This window comes from Pecten maximus, chromosome 5, assembly GCF_902652985.1.
Source record: "Pecten maximus chromosome 5, xPecMax1.1, whole genome shotgun sequence".
Classification (NCBI taxonomy): domain Eukaryota; kingdom Metazoa; phylum Mollusca; class Bivalvia; order Pectinida; family Pectinidae; genus Pecten; species Pecten maximus.
The window spans coordinates 43,886,056-43,903,532 of record NC_047019.1 but is presented as its reverse complement, the minus strand read 5'-3'; the positions used below and the strand labels follow the sequence as shown (position 1 = coordinate 43,903,532).

General features: G+C 35.4%; 1 protein-coding gene across 2 annotated transcripts in view; it reads left to right on the top strand.

Moving 5' to 3' along the window:
• The window catches only part of LOC117328130 (baculoviral IAP repeat-containing protein 7-like), a 28,995-nt gene extending 11,518 nt beyond the window's left edge, over positions 1-17,477 (top strand). The window contains exons 6-12 of one of the 2 annotated variants that reach the window (XM_033885518.1): positions 1,154-1,462; positions 3,505-3,674; positions 6,416-6,626; positions 9,037-9,150; positions 10,440-10,652; positions 16,153-16,365; positions 17,381-17,475. In XM_033885518.1, the coding sequence (XP_033741409.1) occupies positions 1,154-1,462; positions 3,505-3,674; positions 6,416-6,626; positions 9,037-9,150; positions 10,440-10,652; positions 16,153-16,355 (1,220 nt within the window). In that variant the 3' untranslated portion in view covers positions 16,356-16,365; positions 17,381-17,475. Of the gene's footprint in view, positions 1-1,153; positions 1,463-3,504; positions 3,675-6,415; positions 6,627-9,036; positions 9,151-10,439; positions 10,653-16,152 lie in introns of both variants that reach the window. The other variant, XM_033885517.1, reaches the window with a different exon arrangement.

Genomic DNA, 17,477 nt, shown 5'->3' with positions numbered 1-17,477 from the left:
CCTAATGTTACAGTAACCTAATGCTAAAGTAACCTGATGTTACAGTACTTATCTGTCTACAGACCTAAAAGGTTGTAACATCAAGGCCCTGGGCAGATCAAACAGCAAAATCAATGTCCAGCAAAGTGATAATATTTTCTTGAGGAGGGTAATTCATCAGCCCCTTCTTATCTAAAGCAGTAGAGGTATTTGACACATTTTAAGCATCTGGATTTAAAGGAATATGAAGTTTTGACAATAAGCATCATGTGCAGCTATTGTTTTCCATCATTCTTCTATTTTGGAATAGGAAAAGTTTAAAGTATTACTTTCATATCTATGAGTAACAGGAACTGTTTTCATCAGTGCATTTACTTCACTAAAGGAAGTAAAAGACAGCTTTCTAAAATGGTTGCTAAGACTACAGCCAGGCCTGGCAGGTCCGATTTAGAAATTGTTTCACATACATGTACTTTATCTTAGATTTAAAGTGATAAACATATTTCCTTTACTTTGGTAATTAGATAGTGGTGTATTATAAGTTACATTGTTGTATGGTCATTAGATGGTGGTGTATTATAAGTTACATTGTTGTATGGTCATTAGATGGTGGTGTATTATAAGTTACATTGTTATATGGTAATTAGATGGTGGTGTATTATAAGTTACATTGTTGTATGGTAATCAGATGGTGGTGTATTATAAGTTACATTGTTGTATGGTGATTAGATAGGTGGTGTATTAAAAGTTACATTGTTGTATGGTCATTAGATGGTGGTGTATTATAAGTTACAATGTTGTATGGTAATTAGATGGTGGTGTATTATAAGTTACATTGTTGTATGGCCATTAGATGGTGGTATATTATAAGTTACATTGTTGTATGGTCATTAGATGGTGGTGTTTTATAAGTTACATTGTTGTATGTTCATTAAATGGTGGTGTATTTTAAGTTTCATTGTTGTATGGTCATTAGATGGTGGTATATCATAAGTTACATTGTTGTATGGTAATTAGATAGTGGTGTATTATATGTTTCATTGTTGTATGGTCATTAGATGGTGGATTATTGTAAGGTACTGATATATTTTGAGTCCTGTTACATCAGAATTTTTATCTCTAAAATAAAAGAGGAGCTAAGTGGAAGTATTTAGATGTGTATATTTTATGACAGAGGGAAAATCTAGTCGACTTACCGAAGGATCAACCGAAGGATCAGACAGTGCCGATCCAGACAGGACAACACAGGATGAAGGTGAACAGGAAGTTGCCCCCAATACACAGGAACAAGCTGCTCCCAGACAAGACCAAGGTGACGAAATGCCTAGGGGTGTTCCCAGGGCAGATCCTCCGGCTAATTACATGCCTCGTTACCCCCTCTTTGCTCTCCAGGCTAAGAGAGCAGAAAGCTTCCAAAATGGCTGGCCAGCATACCTTAACCAAACACCATATGAAATGTCTTCGGCAGGATTTTTCTATTCAGGTAACTGTATAATATATTTACAACCACAGAAGGTAGCAGACAGTCAGATAATTCCTGTATGTGTCCTGGATGTCAATACTAAAATATCTTGGGTGACGTTGAGGAAAAAGCTACACTTGTCACTGTCACTGTGGCTAAGATTAGAATTGAACTTTTTCATTACTTACATTCCCATTATTCATAGCTTTGTTAGGTAAAGATTGAGTGAATATAACAAAAGGTCACATGTCAAAAAGTCGGGGGTTCACATTCATTTTTGTTTCTCATACATATAGATGTTTTGTTAAAAAATTTGAAGCAATAGTTGGTTCCAGTTGAATAAGAATCTGTATGACAAATTATTAAGGGTCAGATTTGATTTTAGCTCGACTCATTTTGAATAGGTGAGTAATGTAGTCACCCTAGTGGTAGCATCCCTTTTAATTTGTAGCCCTGCATCAGCAGTCATCTGTCATTCCATAAACAATCCTTATGATTATTATTTCTTGAGAAATACTTAGAGGATTTTAAACTTCACATGTATAGGTTTGAATTTATGCCCATTTGACATTGGGTTTGATCAGGAAAGCAAAATGACCAACAGGTGGCCATCTTGGATTTTGGGAATCGGAGATTGATATTGCTGTTTCTTGAATAGGTTCTGGAGGGATATCTCTCAAACGTCATGTGTAGGTTCAACTTAGTCCCTAGTTGTGTAAATTCAATTTAGATTTTTGATCAGAAAAAAAAGAAAAATGGCAGACACTTTAGGTTCCCCTTGATCCCTAGTTGTGTCAATTCAATACAAGTTTTTGATAAAAAAAAAAGAAGAAAAAATTATCTGACAGGCGGCCATCTTTGATTAGTTTGTTTTCACTATTTCTTGATATAACCTGGATGAATGTTTCTCAAATTTCACATGTAGGGTTCCACATCTACTTGTTATTAGATAAGAAAGAGGAAAAGAAGAAAGATGGTAAAAATAGAGAGAAAATCCGTCTGACAATAAAGAACATTTCATGGTGGGTGCCAAGATCTCTCGGGGATCTCTTGTTAACTATGAGAAATGTAAATTTGACAAAATTAAACACACAAAGTCTAATATATTAACAACATCAGAGAAAATAAACACAGCTATAGAGCAGCTAGCTGTCACAACATTAATTTGTAGATCTACTAACCCAGCAGGGGTCACATTACGGAAGGTTGGTTTTAAAAAGCATTTTAAATGTTAATCAAATTACTCAGAGGCCGTAATTATCCAATTTAGGTACATAAGTGTATTATGACACTGCAAACACAAACACAACTGCAAACACAACTGTGACTTCTGGTTCTAGATCTTAAAAAGTCACTGCAATTTTCTATCTTTCGATTGGTGAAAATTTAGGTATTGCCTGATTTTGCTGAAGTTTGGTACACAGGGATTTTTAAGGATTTTTAATCAATGGCAAAAGTTTTGGATAGCCTGGTATGGTGTGGTACCTATGGTAATGAAATGAAGGCCTCAGATTGGGCAAAAATTTAGATGATGTATGATTTTGCCAAAAATTGGTACATAGTTAAGGGATGCTGCTTACAGTGGCAACCGTTTTGAAAAGTTTGGTGGTCATGGTAATGAAATGGAAGCCTCAGATTGGTCAGACATGTAAATATTGTCTGATTTTGATGAAATTTGGTGCAAAGTTATTTACGATAATTAAAATACAACTGTGACTTCCATTTTTCATGTTAAGGGACTTGATGAAACCCATTGTTCTGGCAAAACCAGTAGACCACACCAATAAAGACAAGAAAACCAGTCCCTAGTTTGTTGTGATTGATGTACACCTTTAAATTTGCCCTTACTCTCCAATCACCCTGCATACAAGTGTACCTTAAGGTGTCCCAGCAAAGGACATTGGGACCAGCCTATCTGCCACTACTCACCCTGGTGTTTTCTCTACCCTAGCACTTAGTATGGTAAGTGCTAAGATGCTTTGTGGATCTTGTTATGTTTACATGGTATGTTGAATTAGGAAAATATGAAGATTACCTGTCATGAACAGCTCTAGTCTTTGCAGGCAATGGTGACTACTGTCGATGCTTCTACTGTGGAGGAGGGCTACGTAACTGGGAGCCTGGTGATGACCCTTGGGTGGAGCATGCTCGCTGGTTCCCCCAATGCCTGTATGTAAAACAGAACAAGGGAGAAAGATTTGTTCGACTTGTACTACAACGACAAGAAAATAATGTATGTATAGAAGATATTTAACTTAAATTGATAAGCTTTTTAGTGCCCCACTCTATACTGGGAAGACTATAGTTTTGCCTTGTGTCAATCCTTTTGTCCTTCTGAACACTATCTTGTCTGTCCTTCACTTTTTGATACTGGAACTTTTTGGCATGTGTTCACTATGGTGACATGGTGTATAACGATCAAAACTAGGTCAATCTGACCTGCAGATTGACCTTTGATTTACATCCAAGGAGAAAAGGAGGGGTGCCAATGAAGAACATTCTATGGTCCCCTCAGTGATAAGCATACCATTTTTTGAAGGAAGATACTATAAGGCCAGCTACATAAGGTATGCTTTTTAAAATATCAGATTTTTTCTGGGCTCATAAAAATTTCAGAGGTCAAATTAAAGGTCACAAGGTGTAAAATTCATATTTCGCAAAGTTTGATAAATCTGAAAATTACATGCCCACCATTACTTGGCATTAAACCTCCAGGAAATTGAAGGGTCAGCAACTTGTAAAATAAAGATTATGACCCCAAGGCAGGGCATGATTACTGTTGAAAAGTTACTGTTGGGTGGCTCATGGAAGTTTCTTGATCATTTTTCTGAAGTGTTTGCAACCAAAACAGACAAGACAAGAAATAAGGTCACTATGACCAACTTTTTCCGTTTTTGACATTTTTGTGAACTGATTTTTTTACTAAGGTCATCTGAGACGAAGTCTCAAGTTACCTATTCTAATCTCCGTTTGTCCATGATCCGTGGTCAGTCGTCTGTCATCATCCATAAACAATTTACGATTTCTACCTGAAAACCACTAAACCAAGTTCAATTTAATTTAGCAGGAAGCTTCCATGGCCAAATGTCAACCACAATTGTGAATTATATGGTCCCCAACCTCCAGGGGCCTGAGGGGCAAGGCCAAAAGGGGCAAATTGACTAGAATTTCAAAAATCTTCCTCTCAACTCGCAGATTTGGTAGAATTAAAACTTTTTCACAGATAGAAAGGTATTAAGGTCTTTTACCAAAATTTCATGACTTTCATGAATTTCATGACCCTGGGGTCTCACGTTTACCTGGGAGGGGTAAACTTGTCTATAGTTTATAAAGGGAAAATTTTTTTGACTTCTCATTTGATTGATTTCTATTGAAATTCTTTCTATCTTGCTAACATCATCAGCATAGGATGACAGTTTGATAGTATGCATATGTTGGCACTGACTGACCCCCAGGGGTTAATGGGCTAGGCCAAAAAGTGTTGATCAAATCCAACTGAAATTTCAAAAAACATCTTCCCAAATAAGGTTGAATCAAATATTCATAGGTGGAAAAGGCTTAAGGTGCTTTACCAAAATTGAGAATTTCATGACCCTGGGGTGTCATGTTTGCCCTGGGTCATTGGTTTAAGGTCAAAGGTTACTTTTTTTTTTCAATTTTTTATTTTGCAAAAGTTTTACATGTATAAAATACACATCTTTTTTTTTCTTTCTTTTCCCACACATGCTTAATATTCTATTGGTTTTTTCCAAATTATATTTTTTGATACAAGATAATCAATGAATATCAATAAAAGATATCCAATCATTCTTACACTAATTTTTAATTACTATTTAGAAATCGCCATTTCATATATATTTTTCTCTGTATAGTTACAATATATGCACATGGTAGGCTTATTCTTAAAAATACTTGAAAATAATCAGTCAAAATTCCAAATCTAAATTTTATGATTGTTGAGTATGTTTTAAGCTCGTTAGAACCCAAGCACAGTGAGAGAAAAGAAAGATAGAACAAGAAATGTAAGGAAATAGAAAAAAGAAGAAAGTTCACATTTAGAAAGAGAAAGCAAGAGAGAGGGAAAGGGAAGGGTCAGACTTAAACACTAAAAACATGATCATTTAAACCACTGTAAACACATAATTTCATATTACCACAATGTATGAGATAAAGGTCTATATAAGATCAAAATTATTTATATAACGACAAGTATACCTAGTCTAATTAAAGGCTAAGAGAGGTCAAGTTCTACCAAATTTTGCCATTTATTCCACTCAAAAGTAAATCTATTAAAAACTTTCTCTCCTTTGCCCACAGCAATAAACTTCTGCACATTATAGTAATCTTTAACATGGTTAATTAGTGATGAGACTATTAGAGACTTGTGCAAACACCTGGCTTTATATATATAATGCTTAATGAAAAGAATTATCTCGTTGTCAATTCTATTATAGATTCCATTGTGCTGGAAAGCACCAAAAAGAATCATTTCTTTATTTAATGAAAATGGAATAGAAACTGCTAATAAAAGGTTTTCAAAATTTGCTAAAAAATTCTGGACTTCATTACACTCCCAAAAAATATGTGAAATTGTCTCCCTTTCCAAATTACAAAAAACACAAAATGGATTATTTGTAAGTCCAATTTTATATAAATATGAATTAGTAGCTAGAATATGATGATTTATCCTAAACTGCAGCCATTGTAATTTTGTGTTTTCTGTCAAAGGTTACTTGACCACTTTCAAAATAACAAGCTTGTGTACATGCAGATATCAGGAACCCCTAGATAGATTTATTTCATTGATGAGAGGGTAGGGTATCTATATGAGTATATAGCTTTAGTTACATCACAATATGTAGTCATTGGGGCAGAGATAGTGATAGGCCATGGTCAAAATGAGGAAACATCCCAACAGATCATGTCTCGTTAAAGAATACCTAAGCTATGACCAAGAAACCATTTTTCTTTCAGCAACAGAATGCACCTCCTCGTCAGGAACCTGTTTTACAACCCCCACCAGCCAATCAACAAAACCCTGCACCTGTTGAGAGAAATCAATTACAAGGGCAGGCAACTTCACAACCAAACCAGCAAAGTCAGCAGCGTGGAGAACAGGCAAACACAATTCCTCCAACTAGTCAACACTTTACTTCAGTAAGGCAGGGGAACATTGAAATCACAGGTAAATTGAAGACTGGCTTGTGAGCTTTTCGACCATTGCAGTTTATTATAGATGTGCTAAGTGTAAAATGTTTCTGTAGAGGATCTCTTTAGAATCACAAGTCACAGGGTCACGAATGTTGGCATTTAGCTAGCTTCATCAGATCAATCAGTAACTCAGGTAAGTTAACTTGGTTTTGGTTGATTCTTTTTTAAATTACTGAATCATAACAATTCAGGTGTGGTGACAGCGTCAATGACTATATCAGTGACTATGCATGAGCATAGGCATCTCCTTCTGGTTAGCATTTATTGAAAAAATATTAGCCCCTGCTCCTACTATATCAACAAGGTGTAACACTCGAAAAGTGAGAAGTGGGGGGTGAGCTTCGATTCACTTTCAATTTAAGGTCAATCTCACTAAAATATCAGATGCACACAAACTTCAGTAATATACTTCTCAATTGGAAACCATTCATTTTTCTTTTTATAGCATTTTTATGTTAAAAAAATAGAAATAAAAACATCGAAAAATTGATATATTCTCTGATAACAACAGAAAACACTTGCTTTGATCAGTGTTAAATCTTATGTGGTGAAATGTTTTAAATCTCATAGAGTGAAATGTGTTAAATCGTATAGAGTGAAATGTGTTAAATCTCATAGAGTGAAATGTGTTAAATCTTATAGAGTGAAATGTGTTAAATCTCATAGAGTGAAATGTGTTAAATCTTATAGAGTGAAATGTGTTAAATCTTATGTGGTGAAATGAGTTAAATCTTATAGAGTGAAATGTGTTAAATCATATAGAGTGAAATGTGTTAAATCTTATAGAGTGAAATGTGTTAAATCTCATAGAGTGAAATGTGTTAAATCTAAAGAGTGAAATGTGTTAAATCTTATAGAGTAAAATTTGTTAAATCTTATAGAATGAAATGTGTTAAATCTTATAGAGTAAAATTTGTTAAATCTTATAGAATGAAATGTGTTAAATCTTATAGAGTGAAATGTGTTAAATCTTATGTGGTGAAATGAGTTAAATCTTATAGAGTGAAATGTGTTAAATCTTCTAGAGTGAAATGTGTTAAATCATATAAAGTGAAATGTGTTAAATCGTATAGAGTAAAATTTGTTAAATCTTATAGAGTGAAATGTGTTAAATCTTATAGAGTGAAATGTGTTAAATCTTATAGAGTGAAATGTGTTAAATCTCATAGAGTGAAATGTGTTAAATCATATAGAGTGAAATGTGTTAAATCTTATAGAGTAAAATTTGTTAAATCTTATAGAGTAAAATGTGTTAAATCTTATAGGGTGAAATGTGTTAAATCTCATAGAGTGAAATGTTTTAAATCTCATAGAGTGAAATGTGTTAAATCTCATAGAGTGAAATGTGTTAAATCTTATAGAGTAAAATTTGTTAAATCTTATAGAATGAAATGTGTTAAATCTTATAGAGTGAAATGTATTAAATCTTATGTAGTGAAAGGAGTTAAATCTTATAGAGTGAAATGTGTTAAATCATATAGAGTGAAATGTGTTAAATCTTATAGAGTAAAATTTGTTAAATCTTATAGAGTAAAATGTGTTAAATCTTATAGAGTAAAATTTGTTAAATCTTATAGAGTGAAATGTGTTAAATCTTATTGAGTGAAATGTGTTAAATCTTATAGAGTGAAATGTGTTAAATCTTATAGAGTGAAATGTGTTAAATCTTATATAGTGAAATGTGTTAATCTTATAGAGTGAAATGTGTTAAATCTTATAGAGTGAAATGTGTTAAATCTTCTAGGGTGAAATGTGTTAAATCTTATAGAGTGAAATGTGTTAAATCTTATAGAGTGAAATGTGTTTAATCTTAATAGAGTGAAAGGTGTTAAGTCTTATAGAGTGAAATGTGTTAAATTTTATAAAGTGAAATGTGTTAAATCTTAATAGAGTGAAAGGTGTTAAGTCTTATAGAGTGAAATGTGTTAAATTTTATAAAGTGAAATGTGTTAAATCTTATGTGGGGAAATGTGTTAAATCTTATAGGGTGAAATGTGTTAAATTTTATAAAGTGAAATGTGTTAAATCTTATGTGGGGAAATGTGTTAAATCTTATAGAGTGAAATGTGTTTAATCTTAATAGAGTGAAAGGTGTTAAGTCTTATAGAGTGAAATGTGTTAAATTTTATAGAGTGAAATGTGTTAAATCTTATGTGGGGAAATGTGTTAAATCTTATAGAGTGAAATGTGTTAAATCTTATAGGGTGAAATGTGTTAAATCTTATAGGGTGAAATGTGTTAAATCTTAGTTTAAAAACAAAACATCATGTATCGGTACACATACCAGCTCTTAGGTGACTGGTAAAGCTGATGGGCCTTTTGTCTGTGTAATGCAGATTTAAAAAATATGTTTTAAAGAATTCTATGTTGCATAATCTATACAGAATCAACAGTGGATGAGATGAGCATTGCTGCAGTGGAAAGTTTGAAGGTGAACGGTGTCAGCTCAAGTCGTATACAGCAAGCACTGCAGATATGGAAGAGCCGACAAAAGCAAGGTATGCTATATATTATGACATCAGTCTGTTCTCTAAACCTTGCCAACTATCTTAAAATGGCTGGCAGTTCTAATTTCCCTGTATCCTCAACCTTTCCTCTGTCAAAGAGCAAGCTTATACAGAAAGGTTCAAACTCTCATGGAACCAATAAACATACGATGGTAAAAATGAACATCCATCTGGAATATCTTATTGTTGATTCTATCTGAATTGAATATATAACTCATTCTATTGATTAAATATTTTCTAAACAGAAATCTTATTTTCCTGTCCACTTCAGTAGTGATTACTGAACAATTGAACAAAAATGCAAAACCTCTGTCATCCAGGTAAACTGATCATTTCATAAATAAAGCACATGAGCATTAATTTTAGCTCTTTTACCCAGTTCTAGAGAGATCTGTTGAAATAACATCGGAAAAAACACAACACTGATCAATTATTCTATTTTTATCAGACCTCTTTTATATTAAACAAATGATGCAGTCACTTAATAAGAATGACTTGTTTACCTTCTTATCATCATACAACTTAAGGGCTGTTCCAGGAAAACATATATGGGACAGGGAAAAGGCACTTTGGAATTAGGGGCCCACCTATAGAAGTTTTGATAACACTCTTCCATATCCACCTTTTTGTGATCTGTACCCTAGTATAAAAGCAATTTGAATGTAAAAATGGTGCAAACACATCAAATACACCAACATTAGAATCAGTTTATTTCAAACCCCACTAATTAACCCATAGATGTGATTTTAATACCGCATGTAATTTATTAGTCATTTGACTGAATGTCAAGGTCACTTGATGAAAGATCAAGATCCAGTTTTGTTATGATATTACAAAGCAGAAGTAGTCAGAAATAACAAGGGGTCAACTGGCCAAATTTAAAAGTCACAGAGTCAAAGGTTATGGTAAAATTTTGTAATTTTCACTAATTATCTTTTTATTATGACATTGCCAAATGCAACTTAGGTTGGAATTAAACAGGAAGTCAGCCATGGTCACTGAGTCCATGCAACTTAGGTTGGAATTAAACAGGAAGTCAGCCATGGTCACTGGGTCCAAAATTAATACATGTATCTTAATCTGACTTTGTTTTTTAGTAGGGGAGGTCTTTAAGCTTTAAACGAAACAAAATAAAGCTGAAAAATGAGTAATATACCAGTATTTTAATTTCTTGCCCTGCAAATAAGGAGGTGTTTGGAAACAAAGAGTTGAATAATTGTTCACAACAGGGCCCTTGCTTACATATAAGTGTTCTATCTTATTAAATTCATAACTTACAGCATACAAGATCTCCAATGTCACTTCTGAACAACTGATGCAGATTATATTTGAACAAGAAGATGAAGAAAATCGGCGTTTAACAGAAACGAGTGAGTTTGCCTCTGCCCTGGCCAGGCATAGTTCTGACTCTATGAGAGGGGAGAATTCACATGGGTCAGGGGCACATTTCGCAGGAATCACCTCCGGAAATTCTACAGGCGATGATCCAGAAGGTATGTCACATGCTAACTTAACAGCAGGTCTAGAAAGGGTGATATCATGATTCTTATTAACATAAGTGTCGATGTTATCATGATCCTGGTTAACACCGATGTCAGCGTTATCATGATCCTGGTTAACACCGATGTCAGCATTATCATGATCCTGGTTAACACCGATGTCAGCGTTATCATTATCCTGGTTAACACCGATGTCAGCGTTATCATGATCCTAGTTAACACCGATGTCAGCATTATCATGATCCTAGTTAACACCGATGTCAGCGTTATCATGGTCCTAGTTAACACTGATGTCAGCGTTATCATTATCCTGGTTAACACCGATGTCAGCGTTATCATGATCCTAGTTAACACCGATGTCAGCGTTATCATGATCCTGGTTAACACTGATGTCAGCGTTATCATGGTCCTAGTTAACACCGATGTCAGCGTTATCATGATCCTAGTTAACACTGATGTCAGCGTTATCATGGTCCTAGTTAACACTGATGTCAGCGTTATCATGATCCTGGTTAACACTGATGTCAGCGTTATCATTATCCTGGTTAACACTGATGTCAGCGTTATCATGGTCCTAGTTAACACTGATGTCAGCGTTATCATGGTCCTAGTTAACACCGATGTCAGCGTTATCATGATCCTAGTTAACACCGATGTCAGCGTTATCATGGTCCTAGTTAACACTGATGTCAGCGTTATCATTATCCTGGTTAACACCGATGTCAGCGTTATCATGATCCTAGTTAACACCGATGTCAGCATTATCATGATCCTGGTTAACACCGATGTCAGCATTATCATTATCCTGGTTAACACTGATGTCAGCATTATCATGGTCCTGGTTAACACCGATGTCAGCATTATGATCCTGGTTAACACAAATGTCAGGGTTATCATGATCCTGGTTAACACCGATGTCAGCATTATCATTATCCTGGTTAACACTGATGTCAGCATTATCATGGTCCTGGTTAACACAGATGTCAGCATTATGATCCTGGTTAACACAAATGTCAGGGTTATCATGGTCCTAGTTAACACTGATGTCACCGTTAGCATATCCTAGTTAACACCGATGTCAGCGTTATCATTATCCTGGTTAACACTGATGTCAGCATTATCATGGTCCTGGTTAACACCGATGTCAGCATTATGATCCTGGTTAACACAAATGTCAGGGTTATCATGATCCTGGTTAACACCGATGTCAGCATTATCATTATCCTGGTTAACACCGATGTCAGCATTATCATGGTCCTGGTTAACACTGATGTCAGCATTATGATCCTGGTTAACACAAATGTCAGGGTTATCATGGTCCTAGTTAACACTGATGTCACCGTTAGCATATCCTAGTTAACACCGATGTCAGCGTTATCATTATCCTGGTTAACACCGATGTCAGCGTTATCATTGTCCTGGTTAACACCGATGTCAGCGTTATCATGGTCCTAGTTAACACCGATGTCAGGGTTATCAAGGTCCTAGTTAACACCGATGTCAGCGTTATCATGGTCCTAGTTAACACCGATGTCAGGGTTATCATGGTCCTAGTTAACACCGATGTCAGCGTTATTATGGTCCTAGTTAACACCGATGTCAGCATTATTATGGTCCTAGTTAACACCGATGTCAGCATTATCATGATCCTGGTTAACACCGATTTCAGCGTTATCATGATCCTAGTTAACACTGATGTCAGCGTTATCATGATCCTAGTTAACACAAATGTCAGCGTTATCATGATCCTAGTTAACACCGATGTCAGCTTTATCATGATCCTAGTTAACACCGATGTCAGCATTATTATGGTCCTAGTTAACACCGATGTCAGCGTTATCATGATCCTAGTTAACACCGATGTCAGGGTTATCATGGTCCTAGTTAACACTGATGTCAGCGTTATGATGGTCCTAGTTAACACTGATGTCAGCGTTATTATGGTCCTAGTTAACACCGATGTCAGCGTTATTATGGTCCTAGTTAACACCGATGTCAGCATTATCATGGTCCTAGTTAACACTGATGTCAGCGTTATTATGGTCCTAGTTAACACTGATGTCAGCGTTATTATGGTCCTAGTTAACACTGATGTCAGCGTTATCATGATCCTAGTTAACACCGATGTCAGGGTTATCATGATCCTGGTTAACACCGATGTCAGCGTTATCATGATCCTGGTTACCAACAAAGTCAGCGTTATCATGATCCTGGTTAACACCGATGTCAGCATTATCATGATACTGGTTAACACTGATGTCAGCATTATCATGATCCTGGTTAACACCGATGTCAGCGTTTTGATCCTGGTTAACACAAATGTCAGGGTTATCATGGTCCTAGTTAACACTGATGTCAGCGTTATGATCCTGGTTAACACAAATGTCAGGGTTATCAGATATGGTCCTAGTTAACACTGATGTCAGCGTTATGATCCTGGTTAACACAAATGTCAGGGTTATCATGGTCCTAGTTAACACCGATGTCAGCGTTATGATCCTGGTTAACACAAATGTCAGGGTTATCATGGTCCTAGTTAAACCGATGTCAGCGTTATGATCCTGGTTAACACAAATGTCAGCGTTATCATGATCCTGGTTAACACCGATGTCAGCGTTATCATGATCCTAGTTAACACTGATGTCACCGTTATCATGGTCCTAGTTAACACCAATGTCAGCGTTATCATGGTCCTAGTTAACACTGATGTCAGCATTATTATGGTCCTAGTTAACACCGATGTCAGCATTATTATGGTCCTAGTTAACACCGATGTCAGCGTTATCATGGTCCTAGTTAACACTGATGTCAGCGTTATTATGGTCCTAGTTAACACCGATGTCAGCATTATTATGGTCCTAGTTAACACCGATGTCAGCATTATCATGGTCCTAGTTAACACCGATGTCAGCGTTATGGTCCTAGTTAACACCGATGTCAGCGTTATGGTCCTAGTTAACACTGATGTCAGCGTTATCATGATCCTAGTTAACACCGATGTCAGCATTATTATGGTCCTAGTTAACACCGATGTCAGCATTATTATGGTCCTAGTTAACACCGATGTCAGCATTATCATGGTCCTAGTTAACACCGATGTCAGCGTTATGGTCCTAGTTAACACCGATGTCAGCGTTATGGTCCTAGTTAACACTGATGTCAGCGTTATCATGATCCTAGTTAACACCGAGGTCAGCATTATCATGATCCTAGTTAACACCGATGTCAGCATTATCATGGTCCTAGTTAACACTGATGTCAGCGTTATCATGATCCTAGTTAACACCGATGTCAGCATTATTATGGTCCTAGTTAACACCGATGTCAGCATTATTATGGTCCTAGTTAACACTGATGTCAGCGTTATCATGATCCTAGTTAACACCGATGTCAGCATTATTATGGTCCTAGTTAACACCGATGTCAGCATTATTATGGTCCTAGTTAACACCGATGTCAGCATTATCATGGTCCTAGTTAACACCGATGTCAGCGTTATGGTCCTAGTTAACACCGATGTCAGCGTTATGGTCCTAGTTAACACTGATGTCAGCGTTATCATGATCCTAGTTAACACCGAGGTCAGCATTATCATGATCCTAGTTAACACCGATGTCAGCATTATCATGGTCCTAGTTAACACCGATGTCAGCGTTATGGTCCTAGTTAACACCGATGTCAGCGTTATGATCCTGGTTAACACTGATGTCAGCGTTATCATGATCCTAGTTAACAACAAAGTCCATATGTACTATTATCTTTATCCTTTTTGGTAATTCATTTTATAATACATGTTGTTAAAGGGACAATTTAGTCAAGCATGCTTTTTTATAATTCAGGCAGAATCGATAAAACATATATCCAGACAAAATAATTTGCGGTCAATAATGATTTGCTACGTAGCCAATGTCCATTATGGTCATTTTAAGTTTTGGGATAGCCCACGTCAAATATAGCGATACTCCAAATATAGTGCAACATGTTGCGCCCTCTGGCGGGAACAGAGTTGGTTGTAAGTGACGACACGGTAGCTCTCACTATACTTATTTCTTTGGATTTTGATTTAACAACATACGTGGCAAACAGTTGTAACATGTATCATATTTAATAGATTCAATGATGATTTATTGTTTTGACAATTCAAATCGACCAAACACAGCTTTATTCCATGGGCACTGCACGGGAATTTGTGTTCATGTAATTGTGTACACACATGCATGTATACGGCCGGTACGTATGCAGAAGTAGATTGTATTTTTATTTGTGTACGAATGAAAACAAACGCCCATCTTGGTGCTTTATTTCATCCATGATGTAATCAGAACAATACGTATAACAAGTACAAATGGAATTATGATAATGGAAGTTGTACAGAACAAAAATATCGCACCTCAACATTACTCCGTAGGCCGATCTAGATCTAGCTACATGTAGGTCAAGTCTCGGCAAACTCGCTCGCACACTCGCAAACTTCTTCATTGTTGTCACAACCGTTCGAAAAACTCACATCTGTTTTATTGCTGTCCTAACAGTAATTCTCTATATTTTGTTTATCCATTTACTGTCTACGTTTGGTATGAGACTCGTAACCCAGTTAAAATATCCGCTAATGGCTTCAACTGCAAACCAATGTTGTTTACAGTCACGAGACGGTGCTGCGCTTGCACACATGTATTTAAATTTAAAGTGTGTAGAGACGGCTTGCTCATTTGCATATAAATCGTATAGTTATACGATTATGATCCCCCTTACAATCAATTAAAAAACGAATGGAAAACATAAACTTGTATCAATATATGACCAAGGATAGTTCATAAGGAATACTGAAGTACACTTTCACGAATTAATTTGCGAAATGATAAATAAGTAAACAAACTTGACTAAATTGTCCCTTTAAAGTAATTGATAAAAATGAAATTTGATATACTTAAACAGTGTATCTGCTTCATGATGATGATAATGATGCTTAAACAGTGTATCTGCTTCATGATGATGATAATGATGCTTAAACAGTGTATCTGCTTCATGATGATGATAATGATGCTTAAACAGTGTATCTGCTTCATGATGATGATAATGATGCTTAAACAGTGTATCTGCTTCATGATGATGATAATGATGCTTAAACAGTGTATCTGCTTCATGATGATGATAATGATGTCAATTATTGAAATGCTATTAGATTATCTGTCAAGTTGTTAAAGATGTCTAATGAACAATGGAAATGTCCTGCCTTTATTATACATATGTACTTTGGTTCTAGTTTAACATGACAGTGGTCACAAGCTCACAATATATTACATTCTAGAGAAAGATTATTTGAGAAATGAAATTAAATATGACCAAATATGGAAATGAAAGAAGGAAAGTTTCCCTTTCCTGATTTGCCTTATTTGGTTATTGATGTGCTGAAAGACATATTGAAGTAAACTTTTGGCTTATAAATCTACTTTATAATGAAAAAAGCTTTACAAAAATGTTTTTGTTTCCCCAGTGTCAGAAGTCCTGTCTCTTCAGAATGAGATAGAGGAGAGGATGAAGAAACTGATGTGTTCTGTATGTGGAGAGAATGAAGTGACAGTAGCTTTCTTACCTTGTGGCCATCTAGTGTGCTGTTCTCTGTGTGCACCAGCCATGATCACATGTCCAACCTGTCGGGAGCCAGTGAAGGGCAATGTGAAGGTCTTCCTCATGTAGACTAATGTCTGTTAGTGTGAAATTTTCATTTCTTTGTTTGGTCAGATATTCATTCAGAAATGGTGTTTTTTTCAGATGTTCTTGCATTTAAATGTAGGCGTGACATTGTCTGCTACCTAGTACCAACATACATGTTACTAATGTGATCTAATGTAAATCAATACTGTATACCTGGTATTTTTCGCCCCGGGTTATTTTCGCCTCAGGTTATTTTCGCCCTTGAGCAACACAAAATATATACGCCCCGTTTTAATTTCGCCCTAAACTACCTTTCAGAAATGTCTTTTCCTCGTTCATAATCGGAAAATTCCGTTCGGAATTCTCGATACATTTGCACTCTGGATTTATCGAGTTCCCTCATTTTCTTTTCTTTTCATATCCCGCTGAGGTGTGAAATGTAATCAGATGTGATATATACAACAATTTCCTGTGTTCAGATTTACTTTTAGCCTATATTGATTCAAATAGTATCAGGTATGCATGGTCGGTTTTAAGCAAACACGATGAGTGATAAGTTCACTGTGCCGTGACTAATTAGACTAACATTTTAATATCTTTATTGAGGTGCTGTGAGAGAGTAATTATCTATAACTTTTCTGCCACATGCATATCTTTCATTTAATGTTCAAATCATTCATGTACATTTATCAAGTACAAAATTAATGTATTCAATTTCCTTACCTACAACCATTCTAACACAAACTTTGATCATTGTATTGCCTGCATAGTTCATCGGCTACATTACTCAAATACAATGTAGGTCTCTATTAATGTTTATCACTCTCAGATATTTATGTAATTTATTGTCAAGAAACAAATTAATTATCTTACACTTGCAATTAAAATTACAATTGTAAAGGACCACTTTCTTAAAAAAAAAAAAAAAATTATATAGAAAATTTAATGTGTTCATTATTAATAAAGATATGTTATAACAGTGCTTGAACTCTGATAGTTTTAGTTATTTTATGTTTTGATAGTTACCAATCATATATTAACATCGCATTTATTTTCTGTTTTTTTAGGTCACCTCAGACAAAGCTATTCAATGTAATAACATGTAATGCATAAGCTTAACGTGTTTGTGACCGTTTATTATTAAAGGAGCAACACAAACCAACA